The following is a 23,496-nucleotide window of genomic DNA, read 5'->3' on the forward strand; positions in this document are numbered from 1 at the left end:
TGGTCACCCAGCACTCCAGCCTTCACGACTCACCACCTGCTATAAACTGAGGGGGTTTGCCTTTAAGGTGTCCTTGAATGTGAATTTCTACCCCATGCTTCCAATGAATATTCCTCCATTTTCTTTTATGACAGATTAGAAAACAAAGCCAAGGGAAGGGGAACAGGAAGGGAGAAGGAAAGCGAGGACACACAGAAGCTACGGTGACGTGTTAAGGCCCTGTGTCCTGAGTCCTGCTCTGTGAACTGACAGCATTTTCAGAACTAACCTCATTTTTAGATTTTCTCCTTTCTGCTGATTTGGTGTCATAACATCATTTCTTTTTAGATTGTGTGGAAGGAGGTAGTAATTTTGTTTAATATTCCTGCTTCATAGAGTAAAACATTGGCAGGATTATGTCAGTCAAAACTTTGTTACTTTAAAGTTCTACTCATCTGTGAAATAACCCAAAAGTCTGGGAAACACCAAGTTACGAAGAACATATCCCAAATAGTCTTTGAAGTCAAATAGGCTGTGTTAAATGCCAGCTCCCCTGTTTATTAGTGATATAAATATGACCATGCTGTTTATTTTCTTTGGGCCTTAATTTACTCATATGTAAAATGGGATTATTTGGGGGAGTAAACAAGATAATGAATGTATCAGACCATGGCACATTATGCATCATAAATTTTGGTTCTGCTAGTCTTCTTATTTTTTACACATAAACTTACCAAGTTAACCATGCTTTCTTTTAAAATGGACTTATTCACTGATTTCTTTACCCAAACACCCAAATTTATATTTAGAGCTTCAAACACCCTAAAAATAAATGGGACTGTCACCCTAGGCCAGTTAAATGGGGAGGGATTATTCTTAGGCATGGGCATGTGGCATTTATATTCAGAATAGTATTCTGTCTTTGGATCTGTACCCAAGACTGAATTGGATATTGACCTGGATATTTTCTACCCTTCACCTAAAAAAATACAGCAAAACTAAAAAGTATACAGTTGGTCCCAGGGTCCTATAGGACTGTGAGACGGTGTAGCATTAGGACAACTCACGCTTGCCACTATGTTCAAGTCAGCCATGTTCTAAGTTGTCAGAATCAGTCTCTGACAGTGAGTCACAACTGTTTGTTTGGCACAATATATGAAAAAAGAATAAGGGGAAACATCCAGAATTTCAGATTCTGATGAACCATGTATAAAAGAAAATTACGCTGAATGGTGATATTAAAAATTTTCAAAGATATGATAATAAGACCAATGTCTTAGCACGCCTGTTACGATAAGAAGCGTTTGTTAATGGGCAGAAAAATACATTATTATGAGAGCCAAAGGAAGTTTATGTGAGAGGCAGCAGAGAGAAACTTGCATGTGCAGTGTGTTTACCGTTGCTCTAGATGAGAACTCGTCAGTCCGTTCACATTCTCAGTCCTAGCAGTGGTGCCTTCCCATCAGGAAGATCCGTTTGTCAGGAAATATGGTGAATATCCTAATGCTAGGAGAAATTAGTGACATTCTCTATCACTCAGTTTTATTTTCTTTCAGATACGGCAGCTCGTCTTTTCTTTCAGGAGGACCTTCCATTTGGAACGTACCGAGTACCTGTCAGAGTCACAGATAGACACGGCCTGTCACTCGTCACCCCATTGAACGTTATGTTATGTGACTGTATTACTGAAAATGACTGCACGCTTCGCACAGATGCAAGGACTGGCCAAGGAGAAGTGAGACTTGGAAAATGGGCCATCCTTGCAATATTGTTGGGCATAGCCTTGCTCTTTTGTAAGTCCTTCACCAACTCGAATAATAGCTTTTGCGATAACTTTCAAGACACATTCTTAGAACCAGCATTGCTATCTGTAGCTGTTCCTTTGTATATAGTTCTAGGTCTACTTAACACAACATACTGAATTTATATATTGAAAGCACTGTTCTCGTGTTATCTCAGCATAGATTCAAAATTCAGCGCAGAAACACAGCATTTAGCATGTCTTCATGGCATACCTGGTCAGGTCAGACTTTCTCCACAAGCCATTGATGTTTTCTGGAAAGCTGTCTTTGTATTAATCATCCTAAATTCAGAACTCTACATTGTTTTATGATCAACTGAAGTAACTTCTCCCACCCTCCAGGTATCCTATTTACCTTAGTCTGTGGGGGTGCTGGGGCAGCGAAGCAGCCCGAAGTATTTCCTGATGATTTAGCCCAGCAGAACCTCATTGTGTCAAACACAGAAGCTCCAGGAGATGACAAAATAGTAAGTAGTTCGTTCTTTTTTAAAATAAGTGCAGAGGACAAATTGGCCTAACCAACTATAATTATCTTTTCTGAGAAGAGTTCTTTTGAAATCAGGTAACTGACAATATATAAAATTTCATCGGTCCTCTGGACTAGATAGAACAATGTTGATTCTCATGGTGATATATGGCCCTTCATTGTGGTCATGTAGTGTTACTTAATAGTAAAAATCCTTTAGCATCTCATCATTATTTCTACTTAAAATAGAACTTCAACTTTAGGTCCAGACTTTTTTATATATTGAAACTGCTGTTTGTGCTGTAAAAATATTTCATTTAATTATTCACAGATCATCAGCATAATTATTTTTAATTTTTTTTTTCTGGCAACAGCAATAAAATGACTACAAGCTTTGATCAGTGTGGGAAGAACTTTAATGGAGTCTTTCGAGTTCTAATATGGGTTAGCAAGAAGCCTGAGGTCAAATACATGAAACGGCAATGCTAGCAAGTGACTACAGAACTCCAGCTTTGATTTCTAGCCTAGTACGTGGATGAGGAACATGTAAATTTTCTACAAAAAGCATAATGATGATAAGAACAGGAAAGATTTAGAAAACAAAAGTGTGTTGACATCTAGGAAGGTATTGAAAAAAATAAAACTTAGGGTTTCCTACAAAAACACAGCATAGAAAATCAGTGACCAGAGCTTTGGTGTTCTTATTTGCCCTGCTGATTTATTTTTCTTCATTGAGATGGCAAGAATTTATTATTGCAGCTAAGATTTTTGGCAACTCTTTTTTTCTATATTTTTGTTTTAGTTGAAGGGAATGACAGAAGACACTGAATAAAAATACCGGTCCCCATTTCTGTTTCTGTTCTAGTCTAGTCCAGTCCTTCTAGGTGAAGGTAGTGAATTTAAACCAAGCAGGGTAAATTCACGTGAGATGTTGATACCGGAATCCTGATTTTGAGCCTTGAGATTTCGGAAGGATTTAACAGATGACATTGTACAGTGTTCTAAAAAGTTTTTTAAGAAGGAATATACATTCAGCTTTCTGATTTGTCTCAAGGTATAGACCGCTTGACATCTGCAGTTTGCAGATGCATTGGACGCTGCATGAAGTTCTGGGGTTACAAGAGTCGGGTATTCAGGATTGCTAAGACAGATTTAGTTCTTGCCCTCAGGGAGCTTACCTTCTAACACAAAAATGCATGGCATTATCTGCATGTTGTTGTTGTTGTTGTTTGTCTCTGTATGCAAATTGTTTGCATTTCAGTGCCCCACGAATGGCTTCACAACGCATACTGTGGGCAGTTTGGCTCAGGGAATTTGTGGCACCCTGGGATCAGGAGTGAAAAATGGAGGGCAGGAAACCATTGAGATGGCGAAAGGCGGACACCAGACCCTGGAACCGTGCCGGGGGACCGGGTACCATCACACTCTGGATTCCTGCAGGAGAGGACCTGCGGAGGTGGACAACTGCAAATACACCTCCTCCGAGTGGCATAATTTCACTCAGACCCATCTTGGTGAAGTGAGTTTCCCTGAGGGTCCTACAAGTTTATTTTGATCTCTTTTCAACTTTCTCAATTATTTCAATTTAGTGGCCTGACTCTTGTTTTCAGTTAATGATTAATCTATTAATTGTAAAGTTGTTGTTCCTTAATTTTGATTTAGTAATGCTCAGATATTAAGAGGACATTTACTTTTCCTCTCAGTTTGTTTGGTTTTTAATTCTTATGGAAACGATGTTAGATGATATTTATTTATTTATTTATTTATTGGACATGAAATGTCTTATTTGGTGTAAGAACAGTCCCAGTTTATATGTTTTTGTTTTTAAAATATAGAAGTTATCTGTGTGATGATATTTAAATTATTTTTTTTCCATGACTTTGTGTGAATATTTCCCATGTGACAAATCGAATCTTAGAAACCAGAAGCGTGGTACGAGGCAATTATAGCCTTATGGTCACTAAGCCTATCTGGAAAGATCTCAGCCCACATCAATTTGGGCTCAGTTTAATGGGTGCATCTCACTTTAGACATGATTTTGAAAGGGAAACTAATGATTACCTAACATGAACCCTCGTATACTTGGGTTTGCTGCCACATATGTGAGATTTTAGAAACATGCTCTAGAGTGAATTTATAGATGATTTATGATATAGACCAATCATGTGCATTTTTTATATGTAGGAATCCATTAGAGGACACACTCTGGTTAAAAATTAAACAATGAAAGGTAAATCAAAGCAATTATTTTTATGTTAGTAAGTTTTGGTGTTTAAAATAATAATAATAAAATATATTGTGTTTCTCCCCTGGCAGAAGGTGCAACTGTGTAATCAGGATGACAAGCATAAGCATGCTCAAGACTATGTCCTTATGTATAACTACGAAGGCAAAGGATCGGTGGCTGGTTCTATAGGTTGTTGCAGTGAACGACAAGAAGAAGATGGGCTTGAATTTTTGGATCATTTGGAACCCAAATTTAGGACACTAGCAGAAGCATGCATAAAGAGATGAGTGTATTCTAATAAGTCTACAAAAGCCAGTGGCTTTATCTCCCTCCCACCTGTGCTTTTTTCATTACAAGCCAGGATTTTTGAAAAATAAAAGATGCTGTGTTTCGGGTTTTCCCCTCTTTATTTCCATGGGATCTCTTTAGCCAAATGGGTATTTACAGAAAAATGCTGTATATACGTATACAAATTTCCCAGGTTTTACATAGTTATTAATTAGTTGTCTTCCACCCAAGGAGACCTACAGATAGAAAAATTAAGGAAGTCTACATTATTGTTTACATTTGGGTATAATGACAATAGCCAATTTATAGTGCAATAAAATGTAATGAATTCAAGTGTGTGTCCTACACTACTTAAAGCATAACCTGATAGAAAATTATAGAGAACTCGCTTTAACATTATCTTCACTTACCTAATTAATTTTTTGTGTGGTGCTTGAAAACTGCTGTTCTCCTAAACATTATAAAGTGTGTATATTACATTCTTGATAATGTTTTATTCTTATAACATTAACTTTCTTTTTAATGCAAAGGGGGAGTCCCAGCCAGGCATTGACTGGTAATACAATTCCATTTTGGTGGAGTTTAGTTTCTGTGTTTTATTCTGTATAAAATCCTGCACTGAATCTACATTTCTCTGTTACCTACCTTGTCAGAGAAGTTTAAGTTTAAAAACTGCTTTAAGAATGTATTTTTACTTCTGCAGAGTTTTGGTCCTTGGTCCCTCTCTGTCTCTAATATCTCTCTATATACATATTTCTCTCTCTCTCTCTGTCTCACTATCTCTCTTTCTCTTTATTTTTTAAATTTCTTCTTGGGTTGGAGAATCTAAATATTTTGAAAAGCCATTTCTCTTCTCTTCTAAAGCGAGTGATTCTGTTTATGTTTTATATAAGTGTATTATTCTGTTTTTCTTGAAATCTGTGTAATGTTGACGTTATTGTTTCAAGTATCTTGGTCATTGCTTCATTATTTCCTCAACAAAGGAACTTTAACTTTGCCATTGAAACTAAAAATAAGTCATGCTTTTATTAGATGCAACATTCTGTGTTAACAAAAGGGTATTTAAAATTGGAATGTGGATAGTATATAATAGCATGTTTACAGTTCATATCTTCAATGCAAGGATATAGTTTTTAAATATGAAATAATGATGGTTTTTGAAATAAGCTTTGAGGTACAGGGATCGTGAAAGTTCTACAGGAATAGGTATTTTATAACTTTTTAGATGAAATGACTAGTTGTATCTATGTGTTTGAGAAGTTGTTGCTTTCTTTTTCATATTTTAAGATTACAGTTTTTAACAAATGTAGAGTGGGCCAAACTATTTATATTTTGAAACAATAAGACAAATTAAACTAAACAGCCAACCAAGTTCCAGGCCAGGTTTCACAGCTGATTTCAGTCAATGAATTATCTATGTATACCAACCACATGGACATTTTAAATGTGTTTCTGATAGTAACAATTGTTAATAATGTGCCTATCTTAAATTCACAAGTTTGGCTTATAAAAATTATTTTTAAAAATTAACATTGGGTAATTATTCCATAGTCAATTTATCTTTTTAATAGTTTTATTATTGTTCAGTCAAAAATACTATTTCTCAAAGTTATTTTAAATAAATCATGTCTACAATGTTGTGTGTTACTAGTTATGAGAAAGTAAATCAAGTAGTTTCAAAATATTAGTGTGAGTTTGTTAATCATGTGTCCAATGTGACCTTATAAGATTATATTTGTCTTACTTTGAGAAGTGAGTCTATTCTTTAGAATGGTGTTCTACATTTTTCAGAATTTTAGAGTTTGATGTGGAGAGATCATTGGTCCATTGTTACCACCACATGTATATAATTTTGCTATTCTAAAGGTTGTCATGCTATGGGATTTGGTTAAGTTGCATAGTTTCTCTGTGTGTGTGTTTTTTTTTTTTTAATTTCATCATAAAATGGGGGATGATAATATAACTCCTTTCCTAGGGTGGCTGTAAGAAATTTGAATTAAAAAAATGGTTTTTAAGCATGAAATTCATATAGAGTGTCCACCTAAAAGGCACTCCTATAATACTAAATGATTTAAAATGTCACTTATACACCTCAATTCATATTAACAAAGATCAGTTAAGAAAATAGGATAATTGAAAGCTGTTTTGTTTTGCTTTACTTTAGAATGTTTGTCAATTGAGAATATGTCTCTTCATAATGATTACCTGATGACTGGGTCTTGTATATCCAATTGTTCATAACGAATATTGTAAAGATTTTTGAAGCATCTGCAAAGGATTGCCTAATTTGAAATACTATGAAACTGTTTAGTTCCAATTGGATGGAAAGCAGAACATCTACTTAAAATGGGCACTAATTCTAAAACCCTATAAAAGTTATATATGCTTAAGACTCTTCCTGCCATGCCCTTCCTAGGCTTCTCTCCCAGCTGGAAAGGTTGCTTGTCTCAAAGACAAGAAATCGCTTGCTTGGGGAATTTAAGACTGTTGGCTTTCCTCAGGGTAACCCTAAAAGTACAAAGACTCCAGAGAGTGCCTTGATGGAAATCCCAACTCTACCCTTACTAGCTGTGGGATTTGAGAAGTCACTTAAACTTGGAGTCTAGTGTCCACTATTATATGACCTGTATTTGAGGGGGTTTTAGGAGTCCATTTCATAGTTTTGTTGTCAGAATTAAAAGAGTTAATTCATGAAAAGAAATGGCACAAAAGGAACACTCAGTATACATTAGCTGCTATTATTATCATAAGAGAAGAGAACGCCTTAGTTGGGATAATCATAGCTTCAGTCTCAAGTCTCACTGTACCTTACAGCTGACATCTTGCCATGATGTTCCCATTCATCTTTCCCGAAAGCCTAACTAGCATTTTACCTGTGATGGCCTTTAGGAACTTCTTGACTCATAATTGTTTTCAGGTCTCTCATTCTGGTATTCAGGAAGCTACATCTTATCCATAGACCACAGATGAGTGTGATAAATCTTGAGACTTAAATGAAAAACAGATACAATTTCTAGTCGCTAGATTTTGCCTCCTTGAGGGATTTCCCTAAGAAATGGACGGAGCTACTTCAGCAGGGATGTACTGTTAGTTCAATACAGTCTGTATTTGGGGTATCCCTGAAATCATTTTCTGCTTTATTTTTTTGGATCCCTTATCTTAAGGCTAGTTTTTATCTTGTTCCTGATTGTATTGTGCAAAATTCGACTTTGACTATAGGCTTTCTCTTTAGTCCCCATCTCCAGCTTTTTCTTGGGCTCCACACTGAAGTCTTCACACCAGACTTTGCCCTGGTCAACACCTTAGGCAGCAACGTACTGGAAATCCAATGATTTTTCTTCTCTGTGCCTATAGCCATCATATTTTTCACTTCCTTGAGTAACTGAAGCTCCAAGAGGTTACATAATATCCATGTAGACATCATAAAACTCAATTCCTTTTTATCTTGTTTGCATAGCATATTGTTTGTTGCCCCAAACTGCCAGACTTTCTGAGAATTTTTAATACAAGTTTATTCATTCATTCATTTGCATACAGTCATTTAATGCCTTCCGAGCCATGCAAGGCCTTCTTAATAAAGACTGTGCTGGTATGAGAAGGTACAAGATGAATTAGCTATTCTCCCCACCCACACACTCTACTGCAAGAAAAGATATGATGTAGTTTTGAGTGGACGTGACTATGGAATGGTCCAATGCCTGTAAAACGTATTACATGATACCTGGCACATGGCAAGTGCTCAATACAGGTAAAAAAAATTCCAGATGATGCAAAAGAACTCTACTGTTCCAGTGAGTGAAGTTGTGCTTCCATTACTCCCAAGCCAAGCGTTCATGACCATGAGGACCCTACCTCTATTGTCCTCCATTCCTCTTCATATGTTCGTCCCACCAGTATCCCATCTCAACTCCTCGGCATCACTCAGCTCCAACAATGGTTATGCCTCCAATCTCTTCACTCTTCCATCCTTCTCCCTGCTGTCAAAGAGCAAAGAGGATCATGGCATTCTCCTGCCTAAGGGCCTTCGGTGATTTTAGAGGATAAATTTGAAATGCAAATCACATTCAAATACCAATCCTCTTGTACCCCCCCACACACATTCTCTATCTTACGCCTTGCTCATAATAGGGCCACCTTGTGAGTATCTTTACTCATTATCCACTTCTTTCTTGCAAAAATATGACTTTTTAAAAAGATTTAGTTCAAAAACCATCTCTAGCCATATGACATTTATGAGTCTAGAGCACATTGCTGTAAAATTTTCACTTATAGGTATGTGTGTATGTGTGTATGCATTCATACGTTCATGCGTGTGTGTGTGTGCATGTGTGTGTGTGTGTTTTCTCATATGAGAAACTTATTGAAGACAAAGGTGTTCCCATTTGTATGCACATTGAACTGCGGCCATCAATGCATTCTGATGAGCCAAATTATATTGCCCAGGTCACAAAGGGAAAAAAAAAAAGGAAGATTACAAATTAAGTTATTTGATTCCTAGCAAAATACCTAACTTTCCCTTGACATAAATTTCCTATTAGAGATGTGATGCATATTAGATTCTGCATTGAATTCTTTTTTCAATACTGGGACATTGAATACATAGAACAGCAAACATTCACATTCACTACTTAGAAAGTGAGGAGGTGAGGTTTTGGAATCCTTGGGGTGGTGGGAGTGACGGATACCATCTGTACATTGTGGTTCAGTTTAGCTAATTCCTTCCTACCACCAACAATTGCCTGACATTCTCAGAACTGGCTACACCACATTGAAACGTAGTTCTCAAAGGTTCTTGTTCATCTTCACCACTGTGTGCCCAGCATATAGAACAGTAGACTTTCCATATGTTTGTTATATGAATGGATGAATGAATTCACATAGGTACTGGACTGAGATTAGATGGCAGCTTTGCTTAAAGAACCATTTTTTTCCAGGGCGCCTGGCTGGCTCATTCGGTAGAGCGTGCGGCTCTTGATCTCGAGGTCATGAGTTCAAGCCAGTTTTTCCTCAGTTGAAACTCATTGACCAATGTGGAAATCTTTTTTGTGGCCATCTTTTCATTATTAGCATGTTCTAACACTAGTGAAAATAAGGTTTGCTAAAGGGCTAATTACCCTCCTTTTCCTGAAGAAAAGCAACCAAGAGCCACTTGGATCTTAGAAATTCAAGAAATGATTCTTATGGGTTTGCCAAAGCCAAGTTATTTATAAACTGTTGAGAGTCAGGCCTTGACTCAAGAAGTATCTTGAGAAATCAGAAGCAAGGAAAGTGCAGATCTCAGAGCTTCCTCCGACGACTCTCTGTAATAGGACACCACGGTGCTCAAATGCATGGCCGGAAGGAAATTGGGAGACGAAAGGAAAAGTTGCCTGTAGCTTCGAGCCTGGGAGCCGGTGACTGTGCTGCACTGTGAGCTGATAAGGTGGCCTGAAGATAACACAGAACACAGAGGCGCCTGTCCTGCTGTTTTAAGGAACAGACCCACCCAATGAATGGTGGGCAAGGCTTAATAAATAGCCAGTCAGCTATGCTTCTGGGTTTTTGGCTTTTGGGAATCGTTCATATGCCTTCTTTTGTTTCCTCTGCCCCGGGTCTGGGTTTCAGTCTGAGAACTGAAGTCTTAGAAAGTGAGATCCTGTTTTTCCTTCCTAGGAGGGTCCTCTGTCCCCACCTTCCCCTGCCCCTGACTACCCACACAGCTACAGAACAGTGTAAGTCACTTTTGCTTCACTTTTTAAAATAGAGCAAATAAATGCATCATCCAGCTGCATTTTAAATTAAACACACAGCATAGAGTCTTCAGGTAAAACAAAACAACCTAGTGTTGACAAGACAGGAAATGTGAAGAAAACTAGTGCTCTGTTTATAACTAGTGTAGTACGCAGAACACTGAGCTTATTTTATTGAAAAAGACCTACATCTTATTTTATAGAGGAATATTGCTGTGTCACGGCTTTGGGACATACTCTTTACTTTCAAACCCATTGGGTATGATTTAAATTCTAGATCTATATGAGACTACAGAGAAGAATCTCACTGGTGACCATCTATTGGTAGTGACAGTGCAAGGAAAAGTCAAAGGCTGTTTTGTGCCACTCTAGTTCCTTTAGCTCCTGTACCTTTTTGCCCCAGCAGGAAATCTGGGCATAGCTAAGAGTTTAGAACTGTAGAGTTTCTACTAGCTGCCTCTTTTTGTTGTTGTTGTTATGTTAGGATGCAGAAGGGGACACAGCAGAATATTGTTTCTTTTGCAGTTGACAAAGATTAGAACAAGTTTGCTGAAATATTTGCACTATTTTTTAGAGTGTGGTTCACAGACCATCTGCATCCAATCACCTGTCATGTTTGTCCAAGTAAACGTCCCCTGTGGAATCAGAATCACAAGGATGACAGGGAGGAAGGATGGCAGCCTTCACTTTTCAGTAAGTTTCCTAGGCCACTGGTACATCCTCTAAAGGTTGAGAACCGTTGATAGGGATTTACTGATTGGGTCTATGTGATGGTTTGGAGATTTAGGACACTTAAGTATTGCAGCTTCCTTCTTCATATAAGATGCATTAAATGCTAGAATTGTACCAAAGAGTTGAAACACACTGATTAGTAAAATTCTACGCTTTCATTAAATGAACCATTTCAGATGTACTCTGTATTCCATGGTTCCTACTTACTACATGGAGGTGAAGCAGAGGCATAATCTTAAGATAGGATTGTGGGACCAGGACAGTTAGTAAATACTCAATAAAAATTAACTGATTTTGCTACATGAATGTGGCTATCCAATAAGATGCATCCAAATTATATTCCGTATATTCCAAAAACAAATTGGGATTGTCAAATCTCCAGAGACAAATAGGACCAGAGAGGCCAACAGCATGTGCATCTGGTGACTCTGTCCATGAGGTGGCAGCTCTTTGGCAGAACTATGCTGTGGTGTGGAAGCCATGTCGGGTAGGGTGACAGGGAATGTTCATAGGATGACTATCATGGCCAGGACGTTCAGAGGGGCCTATGAAACGGAAAGGGGCATGCGGGAAGAGTCAGGAGTTTTCAGTTTAAGGAGTGTTTCCATGGAAAGGGGGCCAGTTGGAAAATTTCTAGGAACCAAAAACATGAGGGGAACTCATAGGGAATAAGAAGTTCAGAAAGCCAGAGGTGGAGGGCAGGGGGTGGGTGTCAACATACAAGCTTCAGTGCAAAATTACCAGTCAAATCAGATAAAAGGACTTTATCCTAAAGAAGTAAGATATGGCACAAAGATCCCATACACATGCAAGGATGTTTATCTCAGTGGCATTAAATATGTGGATAATTAGAAACAAACCAAATGCTCCATGACAGGAAAGTAAATGATTTATAATATGTTATTGTGATACAATGTACAACGATCGAGGGTAATGTATATAATGATCATAGACACTGACTTCCTAGTTAGGAAGACATGAATTCAAGTTGTAGCTTTGTTCTCACTAACAAGGTAAACTTGGAAAGTCACAGAAGCCTCAGATTCCTTACATACAAAATGGGGACAAAATAGGAATAAATGAGGAAATAGATATAAAGATTCTTAGTGCTTTGCGCCTGAATATATCAATAAATGGTAGCTACTGCTATTTTTATGATAATGATGATAAGGGAATGTCATGCAATCATCTTATTTTGAAGACTAATTAAGGGCATAAAATATAGTGTTAATGAAAAACTAGAATAATTGTCCAGATCAGTATAATCCCAAATTCATTTAAATATCAGAATATATGTAATATACTAAAATATTGAGCAGTAATCCCTGGGTGATAGGAATGTTTCTTCATTATATGTTTCTGAGTTTCCATTTTATAATGAATATTATTATTTATAAAATCAGGGGGAAATTAAAAGAATGAAATTAAGAGCAAAAAAAAAAAAAAAAAGCTCATAGGCTTTAAGATTTTTGAAGATTTGCTGACCTGTGAAGAAAAACTGTAAATCTCAGCCTTACTATGTCAAGCCTACAATGAACATCTTATATTCATAGCAAATGACTGAATTGAAGCAAGAAAAAAAATTCATCAGCTTACGTTATTATAATTACATTTTAATGTTTTCTTTTTACAAAGTTTTTAAATAAACATCAGTTAAATTCCTCTTTTTTGCATAACACATATAGAAATCATATAAAGATCATTTTAAAAAACCTTCTACATAATAAAATATTTCTAAAGCTCTATATGATTCATTGCACATAAGGCTTCAGAAAATAAGCTATAGGACAAGAAGAGATTTTGGATAGTTTCCTAGAAATCAGAACAGGATTTAACTTGCAGATACAGTTTTGTTTTTGACAGTTATAATTGAGCATACCATTTCTTCCAAGAATGATAATAATTTAAACCCTGCCAAAACATTTTAGGTTTAAGCAGAAAAGAAAGAAAACAGCACTATTGCTTTCAACTATTTTGGTTTTGATTAACTGGCTCATTTATCTCTATAAAAGGAGTAGGAGTCTAAAATTCTGGGGTTTTATCTCAACCTTCTTATCTTCAGGTAAGTCACATAACTCCTTTGGGTATAAATCTTCAGTAAAAAGAGTTATACTAGATTCAACATAGAATCACTTTCAGTTATAATTTTCTATGATTCTATGTTAATTAAATATGAGTGAAATGGTAATTCGGCATTAGTAAAACTTTGATTGTAAACTTTTCCCAAGTTAAAGAGATTGCATTTTGAATGTCTGTGGTATGTGGGGTTGTACGCCAGGGGCGGGACAAGGGGGCTTGGATTAGTTTCGTTTTAGCTCCATACCTACATGAATCTGGTAAGTGGCCCTGAGAAAATGTCTCTGGCGGGCAGATGCACAGATCTCTGTCTTAAATCTGGGACTTTCGATGCTTCAATTTGTATCATTTGTCTTCACTTGGAACTGAATTCCTCAGGAAGCTCCCTTCTGCTTTTTTAGCCTGAGCATCTTTAGTAAAGTTGCCAATAATATTTTTGGCAATTTCTAGTCTCTTGTAATTTAGACAAAGTTCTTCTCTTGACTCTCAGCATTGTATAGGAAATTTAAAAAGGCAATATTCTATCATTTGCTATTTAGTCATTTTACATGTTTCCTTTAAAGGAAGTCTTACTAAGACTTGTAAAGTTGACTGCTCAGAAAGGAGGAACTGAATGGCCTCCCAGCAGATCTCCTGATGTAATCCAGGGCTCCCTGTGCTAATGGATGATATTGTAGAGAAGGATGGCCCCACATTAAAAAGCCATCTTATTTGAGATAAGACAGAAGTTATATATAAATGCCATTTGCATTTGAAGATGTTCAGTATTGGAACATCGCATCTAAATAGTGCTCTAAAGTTTTTGGAAAAAGCATGTTTGAAAATGAGATTCATTTTGTTCACCTAATGGTTTTCTAGCATGCTAGTACAATGCTAGGATGATGTTTAACACTATAGATCAACTTTCATATTTTCTTTTATTGCACACTGAGAGCTATGTAACTCCAAAACTAAAAGTATGATACCCTGCCTGAATATCAAGAAAGTCATGAGCAAAATTCAGGACTCAATGGTAGTAATTGACCCACTTCAGTTGCTTTACTGATACCTGATTTTTTGTATCTGCTTTATATAATTTAATTTGATAAGCCTTCTTTTTCAAAAGTGGGAGGGATATAAACTTGAATTAAATAAAAAAATGCTTATCAACTCTCTTTTATTCTGATAATATAAACCAGCAAAGAGAGAAGAAAACACTAAAATTCTAATACCTGTCTGTGAAAGTTCTTATATTTTAAGTAAAACAAGTCATTATTCTAATTATTAGTAGGATAAATGGAAGACGCCAGACACAAATGCAAAGATCTCTGCCTCCCAGTATTCATGCTCTCCTGTAATCACCTTCTGTTGACTTTAGAGTATCCCTGGTGACTTATTTCTAGCCAACAAAATTAGACAGAGGTGCAAGAATGTCATTTCTGATACTGGATTACAAAAAGACCGTGGCATCCGCTTTGGTCACCTTATCCTTCTTGCTTGTCCTGAGGGAAGCCAGGTACCCATGTTGTGGGCTGCCCTAGAGAGGACCATGTGGCCAGGAACTGATGTCTCTGGTTAACAGTCATCAAGGAAACCCTGTCAAAAGTCACAGAAGTGAAGTAAGACCCAGATCCCATGGAACCTTGAGATGGATGCAGCCTTAGCTAAACACCTTACTACAGAGTGTCTGCACCAGAGACAGGCAGCTAAGCCACGCCTACATTCTACAGAAATTGTGAGATCACAGGTTCTTGTCTTAAGCCACTAAACTGTGGAATAACACAAAAGTGACATCCAACAGATACAAAGTGGTGCAGTGATAGATAACAGTGTGTGATGGCTATGCAGTGTGTGATTTGATTTATGTGAAATTACAAGGAAGTCAAAACTACTCCGTGACTGAAAGCAGAACTGTGGTTGCCTCTGCATGGGATGGGTATTGGCTTGGGTGAAAGAAATGTTCTGTATCTTGATTTGAATGATGGTAACACCAGTACATATATATATTTGTCAAAACTTACTGAAGTGTCCATTTGAGGTCTATGAATTTTACTCTATGTAAATTATACCTCAATAGAGAAAAATAGAAGGGTCCAGGAGCATCATTGTTTGACCAACTGGGGAGGTAAATTGGAACCTACTCAGGTTGGTATAGATCAATCGCATAGTTGGATCAAATGGAAAAGAAAAAATCTTTTTAAAAATTTTATATTTTTACAAGATGGAGAGGCCAGAGATTCTAAAGTGACATAAGACAATTATGTCAAACACATTAGCAAACAATTTAAAACTTTACTTAGAATCTCTAAACAAATGGGGCTAGAGTACCCAGGTCAGGCAGACTTGTATTTTTGTTTTGTTTATTTTTTTATTTTTAAAAAAGTAATCTTTGTGCCCAACATGGGGCTCGACCTCCTGACTCTGAGATCAAGACTCATATGCTCTACTGACTGAGCCAGCCAGGCACCCCTTGAATTCTTGTAATTTTTGAAGTGGTTTTCTTCATTTTACTAATATTATGTTGTTGCCCAGTCTCTTTTGTTTTGCCTCAACAATGGCAAAGTACAAAGATTTGTTGTGAACTAAAGAACGTCGCCCCATTTGTTCAAAATTAAAAGAAGTAATTAAGGGGAGAAATGAACTAGAGGCCTTCGGACAAACTTGGGGAAAAAGACCTGGTATATTCCTGGCCAATTGCCATAATACAGTACTTTCTTCTATGAATAGATGAATTTGGAAAACTGTCACAGGAGAGCCTGGTAGAGCAAGGCTCAGACGACCTTATTCTCAGGGGACCATTTATATGTTATAACAAGGGAACATGACAGAAAATAAGATGTCCTTTGTCTTCCATTATGTCATAAAAACTCGTGTGTGCTTATCACTTATCACTTTCCAGTATCTCTGGTGAGAGAAAACCTGACTCTCGGTGTATCAAGTGAGAAAAGAAAAGTTGAGATTGGGTAACCCTGGTGTCAATCATCTTGGAAATATTACAGAAAAACAGGTCACCATAGAAGAGGAAAGATCTCAAGCCCACATCCATAGTGTTTGTCCCTTCCCAACTTCTTCTTGTCCACCCATCCTGGATAAGAGGAGTGTGGGAGACAATGGTCTCCAGTCTCTGCCTAGATCTTTGGAGCAATACAGCAGTTGAGATCAGATAATTCGTTAGATGGTTGAGAAGCTGTTCCAGATAATATCTGATTGCTACTTAATGTTCTCTTGAAGAGGAAATAAAGAAGTTCTTATGGATGCCTCTGAGTTTGAAATCATTTGTTCTGACATTTATAAAAAATATTTATTACTTTGGGTGCCTGGCAAGGAGATTTTGGCCCAAGATTCTCATTTTAAAAGTAAAGTATTATAGTTAAGATTAGACCTTCCTCTGACCACCATCTGAACAGAACTTGGAATCTGGGAGAAACAGCCAATTTTATTGAACATGTTGAGAACACTGTAAAGTTAGTAGAAAGTGGGGGGTGCCTAGCTGGCTCAGTGGGAAGATCATTTGACTCTTGATCTCAGAGTCATGAGTTTGAGGCCCACACTGGGTGTCGAGCTTACTCACTTAAATAAATGAATAAAATTTAAAAACAAAGTTAGTAGAAGGTGACAACAAAATAGCTTTCCTGGTACATGCCCATATGCCTACTAGGAATATTACTAGCCCTTCAGTTTTTGTGTTTTTGTGTTTGTAAATGTTTGGGTAAGACCCTTGCATTAGGGTTGTTTAGAGGAGTAAGAATCTGGCATAACCTTACATAGGTACGTGCAAGTTAAGACTCCAGTTTACCAGTTAGGAACGTGAGTAGCTTATAACATCGAAAGGCAAACACAAATACGACACTTGAAAACAATGCAAGAAAAGAACCAATTATTGTGGTGGCATTGGCTAAACAATTTAGTAAAGACTAAATAGCTCATTGGTGGAAAACCTCATCTAGTGACAGAAGGGCTTGCGAAACTGGGCAGGTTGAAAAGAAAAGACAAATCAAGAATAATAAATCTTGAGTAAGTAAAAATAATGAATAGATAATTGATAATCAATAGAACAAATTAATAACAATAAGTCCATAAAAGATGAAGTAAATTATTGAGTTTACTTTACTGCCTATAGGGAACTGGTGGGAAAGGCTGCTTTTCTAGTCCTGAGCTAGTTGATAGGCATTTGAGCTGGGAGATATGCTGCTTCCCCAAGCTGGTGTTGAGGGATGGTCCTCCTAAATGTGTGGGAGAAAAGAAGGCTGATGGGGCAGTGAATCAGAGGATGACGTGGAGATAAATGACACATGGGATCTGGAAGTCAGCCCACTCACATCTGTAAACCTTCTTGCTTGAGCAATGCCCTTTGAACAGACAGATGCACACAATGAGCTCCTGGGGACATGAGAATGTCCAGGAGAAACTACAGCCTCACCCAGTGGGAGGAGATTTCCACTCTGAAGGAGACTGAAGTGAAGAATTATGGGATGATTCCACAATGAGAGGGACTAAAATTTCACCCTGAGTCAGGGCTTTGTTATACTGTTTTTGGCCAGTTCCTGGAGGAAGTTATCACCCATACAATGGGGTTTTGTATTTTCTGTGGAAATCACCATTCCTTCCAGTCCAGTGAGAAGTCGCTAGAAGACCACTTCCCGCCTTAAAAAGGCCTGTTTGTAGAAGATATTTGTAAGGGTGTCTGAAGATTTTAGTAGAAGAAAAGTAAAACCATTATAAAGTTCTTGCATCATTAATGAATAAAGACAGACTAAAAGGAGGCTTTCTGACCCTAGCACATTCTAACTGGATTGGACGATTGTCATGGTGTCATTTATATTGGGTAATTCTGAATTTGAGAAATGTACAAGTGTCTGAATTTTGTATGATTGTTGCCAAGGTTATAGTGAAAAGCGACACCTCTGTAGATGGAAGTGAGTTTTCTCCTGAAGGGAATGTATAGTCCCTCTTTCAATTACTCTGGGTAGAAATTAATCTTTGAATGTCAACTGAGGACCTGATAGACCCAACATAGAAAAGTGGAAGGGGACCCTTCTCGGCTTGGGAGGCCAGGGTCATTTTGGTCTAGACGTGAGGTTCTCTTAGCTGCCTGGCGCATGTTCATGGGGGTGGAGATAGAGCTGGGAGGTGTACCTGCCATGGGAAGACAGGAGAGGGGGAGGCAGACAGAGATTCTGGGATGGCTCTTGTCCTGGGCAGCAGTGTAATATTATAGGTTCTTCTCCTCCTCCTCCCCTTTCTTCCTCCTTCTTCCTCCCTTTCCTCCTCCTTCTTCATATTCCTCCTCCTCCTCCTTCTTTTCCACCTCCTCCTCCCCCTTCATTTTCTTCCTCCTCCTTTTCTTCTTCTTCTTCCTCTTCTTCAATATTATAGGTTATTCTTGACTTCAATTGTCTATTATTCCAAGTCTCAGCAGTCTTTTTAAATGACCAAAAAGTCAAGGCTGTTCTCAGTGGCGTTGTGGGAAATTAGTGGAGGGCCTCTAGTCCTACTTCAGAGAGGTGGTACAGGAAGAGCAGTGTCTTTTCCTGGAACCTGAGTGGTAGTAGCAGAGGTGGTTACTCTTGGAGGAAAACGACCACTTGGTTCCCAAGTAGAAGGAAAGTGTCTCTCTGAAAGAGCAAGTGGGTAGATTAAGGAGAGCTAATTTCCAAAAATAAAGTCTGCACGGCCTCCTGGCATTTGAGTACACATCTGTACAGTATTCCTCACTGCTGATCCAGTAAGTAATTTGCCCGATTACTGCTTATTACAGTGACCATTGATTCTAAGCAGTATTCTCAAAGTGCTTCTGACCTACTGTATCATGGCGGAACTCATTTTATGTCTCAAGAAGGACTGGGCGCCTGGGTGGCTCAGTTGGTTAAGCGGCTGCCTTTGGCTCACGTCATGATCCCTGAGTCCTGTGATCGAGTCCCACGTCGGGCTCCTGGCTCAACAGGGAGCCTGATTCTCCCTCTGACCCTCTCCCCTCTCATGCTATTTCTCTCTCTCTCTCTCTCTCTCTCTTAAATAAATAAATAAATAAAATCTTTAAAAAAAAAAAAAGGACTATTCAAGACCAATCTTTTACTTGGTTTTAGTTTAAGCTTCTTTTCACAAATTTCTCTTTCCTTATTAGCAGGTTCATTCCAAACATCATACAGTTGTCTTGGTTGTATTTTATAGGTGTGTGTGAGGAGACCCACACTTGCCATGTCACCACCCACATAAGCCACAGAGGCGAGTAAGTGTGTGAGACCAGCACCTGTTGGCATTGAGTTGTGCAAGGTAGGTTTCTCAGTGGGCTGGGGGTTAGCTCCTGCCTCTTAAGGTCATTACCCTTTCTGTGGCCAGAGGTCCTGCCTCAGTACAGACAACTCTTCTAAATAATCTTAGGTTTACTTTCTACTGAAAATTTTAGGATTTACCTGGATTCCTGAAATTTTGTACTTCAGCCTAAAATCACTTCCCATTTTGATCCTTTATTATTGCTGTTCTTACCCTTCAAACTAAGAACATAACAAGGGAAAATAATACGTTTCTTTCCCATTTGTGTACACTATTCTTTTAGGAGTGATTTCCAACTGCTTTGGCAGTTTGGGAAATGGGGTATTAAAATAAAGACGTTTCAGAATAACTCTTTATGCTTTATGATGTCTCATGATGATTTAAAGTTAACTTTATAGAAGGATTCAGTTCTCACTATCCTCAAACTGAGGCTTGTATTTTAAATAGATTTTCAACAAACTCATTTTATATTATAATTTACATAGGAAAAATAAAAGAATTTTAATTTATCCTCAAGTCACATTTATATTATAATTTTAACTGCCTATGATGATTCTTCTAAACTATAAAAATGCATTTTTCATTAGAACTTAGTCTAATCTACTCATGATGGACAAGCACATGCTATAGCAAAACAGGACATGCCAACTCAGTAACTAAAACTACACCCAGTTATTCAGTATTCTTTTTGCACCAAAAATTTGCAGTATAAATGGAAAATATCCCCAATATGCTTTCTTACAGGATTTCTGGAAAGACTCCTATAACTTTTATTTTGTAGAAGCTAAAAATGGAAGCTCAGAGTAACTGTTCCATAGTCAGTAGGCTTAGCAATCTCCTCAATTACACGGTACGGACTGAAACAACCAGATAATAGCTATCTTATAGTTTTAGTCATTTGGATGACAGTAATAAACAGGTCGGACTCACTCTAGTAGATAAAATTGAAATCATTGAAAAGCAGGGCTACTTAGAATAAAGAAAAACATTTCAAAGACTTTTATTCCCTGAGTACTAAGGGAAAGCTGTATAAAGACATAAACAGGTTACGAAGGAAGTTAATGAGTTCATTAACTCACCAAAAGTGATGACTGTGTAACTGCAGTTAGTAACCATTTTTATAGATTGAGTGGAAGGTTCTTCATTTTTTCCAGGATGAAATTCAACTCCTCAGCCTGGTTTGTTATAAGCCTATCTTTCTAATCTAATTCCCAGTCATAGAACTTCTGAATGCCAGGCTTTCTGGAGAAACTCCCTTTCTGTTTCCCTGATGGAGGAAGCTGTTACAAGGCTCTCTAGTGCTTCAGAAATGCTGTGGCCTTTGTCTGGAACATGCTCCCACCCTCTCCTTTTCTCTGTTGGTTCTTATCTCAAGCGTTAGTGCTCAGCTCTGGATTCTAAGGGCCCAAAATTAAGGTGTTGGTCTATTTGATTTCTGATGAGAACTCTCTTTCTGGTTTGTAGACAGCCACCACCTCACTGTGCCCACACATGGAACAGAGAAAGAGAGAGAGAAAGAGACTGAGACAGAGAGAGAGGAGGGGAGCTCTTCTCATAAGGACGTAATTCCATCAGATCAGGGCCCTACCATCATAACCTTGTTAATGTTAATTACTTCCTGAGAGGCCCTGTCTCCAAATGCAGTCATATGGAGGTTAGGTCTTCAACATATGAATTTTGAAAGGACACAGTTCAATCCACGGCATCATCTCTGTTACAGGAAAGCCATGATTCACTTGTGTTTCTAAAGGCTGGCTAGGGCCAGAGGAATCTTTGAGAGACTTTCCCTGAGGTCTTTCTTGTGTGGGGTGAAAATGATTGGAGTGGAGAGAAGGTTGGAGACCTTGCTCTGAAACTGGGAAAGCTCTTTCATATGGAGGCCTCCAGAGGTGAGACAGGATTTCTGATGGGTGCCTTGAATGCCTCAGAGATGGACTGGATGCTGAACTTACTGTCCAAATCCTAAGCCTGTGCATTTCAGGGAAGCCCCAGACTTCAGTCAACCAGCCTACTGGGATGACCAGGCCAGGATGAATGAAGGCCACGGCACCTTCCCTGATTAATCTGGACTGTCTGAGGATTCTGACGGTGGAACTTGTACATGGACTTTGAAGAGCAGCGACACATCTAAGAAGGAGTTCCTTCCCAATCTGCCAAGTGGAGGCTTCGAGGACACAAAATTTCATCTAGAGAGAAATAAAGGAATGTGCCTAGGTGTTGTTGTAAGTGACCTATTAAAACATTTACCATGTTGGGCTATGATGCTTGCCTTTATTCCCTCCTAGACTTTGGGTTACTTGGGACAGGAGCTGGGTTTTGTACATTCTCTTTCCTCTAGCCCTTCACTCAGTGCCCAGGCAACTGAGCCTTGATACGTGTTTATTGAGTGATACTGAGTTGCAAGCCTCATTTTAGAGTAGAGGGCTTTGTGTGATAGATTTTCCTTTTACAGCAAACTGAAAAATGGCACCTTAGTACAATTACCATGTAATTACTAAATCAACAATTTACATATAAGAACAAATTCTTCCTTGGAATCTTCATATAAGGTCACAAAATTGGCAGTAAGGAAGCTCTGAATGTAATCACTCATATTTTAGGTACTTAAAATGGCCAGATATCAGAATTTCTTCTACTTGGTTTTAATTTCTGATATACCCAATGCCAGTTTATTCATGCCACTTGGGATAATTCTCCCTCTGTCCTTTATCTTACCATGTTAGTCAAATTTGGAAAGAATATATAAATGTTGTATTAACCAAGAGACAGGCCCAGCATCTGACCAGGAGCTGAAGGGAGTCTCCCCTGATCCAATCACAATGGTGTTCCTGGCACCCCGGAGCGCCCGTGTTGGGACAGGGATCCCTGCAGGCAGACTTGGGCCCTGCAGCGGGAATGCGCAAGCAGCGCGGGTGAGGGGTACGCCCGGGACAATCTGGGAGGCCGGGGCCGGGCGGACCGAGGGCGGGGCGGGAGCGCCGCCGGGCAGACGAGGGGCGTGGGAAAGCCGGCAGAGGGTGGGGCTGGGACCGCTTTCTCGCGCGCCAGCACTCGGTGCGGCCCCCGGGGAGCGGAGGGGCAGGCTAGGGCAGCTCCCCAGCTCCCCGCGTGATAAAACTTGACAAATAACCAGGAAGGGCGGCTCGGCGTCTCCTGGGTCCAATCCCGTCTCAGGAGCGAACACGCTCCCGGGCAGGCGAGCCTGACAGAGGCCAAGGAGACTTAAAGAGGAGTGGCAGCGAGGCACGCCCGCACCGCGCGCGCCGCTGCACCTCCGTGGGCTCTCGCCTCTGGCCTCCCGCCCGGCGCCCGCCTTCCCCCTTCCCGCCCTGCGCCCCTATGGCCACCGCCGAGCCTCGGATCCCCCTGCGCGGAGCCCTCTGCAGGCTGCTGCTGACCCTCGCGGTGAGTGGGAGCCTGGGCGGGAGCCGGGATGGGGAAGGGCTGCACCCGCCCTGGTCCCGCGGGGAAAGCGGAACCGGGGCGAAGCGGACAGAGAGCTGACGGCCGCGGCTCCGCCAAGCCAAATTTGGGCCCGGACCGGTTGAGAGCAGAAAACGATCCTTGGAGGGACGACTCGGGACTGAGTTTTGTCTTTGGGACATCACGTCCGATTGTCTGAATTACGAGTGGCGCTCCGGTGTGGCTGCGCTCTCGCGGGCCTTCGCGGGCGCCTGGGGCTCGCCCTCTTCCCCCGGCTCCCCGGGCTAGCTTTGATGATTGGGGCACATCTGGGTGGAGAGGGACGAACAGTACTTGGTCAGGTATTTCAGGATCCCTGAGTGAGTAAAGCAGACGTGAGATGAGGTCCAAGAGGCTGCCCCACCCCAGGGTCCCCTGGGATGGGGACGTTAGTGAGTGGAGGGGCTGCAGTGGTGTCCCTGGGTCCCCGCGTGGAATTAACTCTGAACACCGGCTTCCAGGTTTTCCTTCTGCTAAAGGTTAT

The 23,496-nt window shown here is 39.4% G+C and overlaps 2 protein-coding genes across 6 annotated transcripts in view; both read left to right on the forward strand.

The window, feature by feature from the left end:
* The window catches only part of DSC2 (desmocollin 2), a 32,841-nt gene extending 27,747 nt beyond the window's left edge, over positions 1-5,094 (forward strand). For 2 of the 4 annotated variants that reach the window (XM_036096706.2, XM_036096705.2), the window contains exons 13-17: positions 1,536-1,772; positions 2,123-2,247; positions 3,508-3,765; positions 4,431-4,476; positions 4,563-4,698. In XM_036096706.2, the coding sequence (XP_035952599.1) occupies positions 1,536-1,772; positions 2,123-2,247; positions 3,508-3,765; positions 4,431-4,466 (656 nt within the window). In that variant the 3' untranslated portion in view covers positions 4,467-4,476; positions 4,563-4,698. Of the gene's footprint in view, positions 1-1,535; positions 1,773-2,122; positions 2,248-3,507; positions 3,766-4,430; positions 4,477-4,562 lie in introns of all 4 variants that reach the window. The other 2 variants (XM_036096703.2, XM_036096704.2) reach the window with 1 other exon arrangement.
* Positions 5,095-22,707: 17,613 nt separating this feature from the next.
* The window catches only part of DSC3 (desmocollin 3), a 52,536-nt gene continuing 51,747 nt past the window's right edge, over positions 22,708-23,496 (forward strand). Inside the window, exon 1 of one of the 2 annotated variants that reach the window (XM_078060473.1) lies at positions 22,708-22,955. In XM_078060473.1, coding sequence (XP_077916599.1) covers positions 22,890-22,955 — 66 coding nt within the window. In that variant the 5' untranslated portion in view covers positions 22,708-22,889. The remainder of the gene's footprint in view (positions 22,956-23,496) is intronic. The other variant, XM_078060474.1, reaches the window with a different exon arrangement.

Source organism: Halichoerus grypus, chromosome 13, assembly GCF_964656455.1.
Source record: "Halichoerus grypus chromosome 13, mHalGry1.hap1.1, whole genome shotgun sequence".
Classification (NCBI taxonomy): Eukaryota; Metazoa; Chordata; class Mammalia; order Carnivora; family Phocidae; genus Halichoerus; species Halichoerus grypus.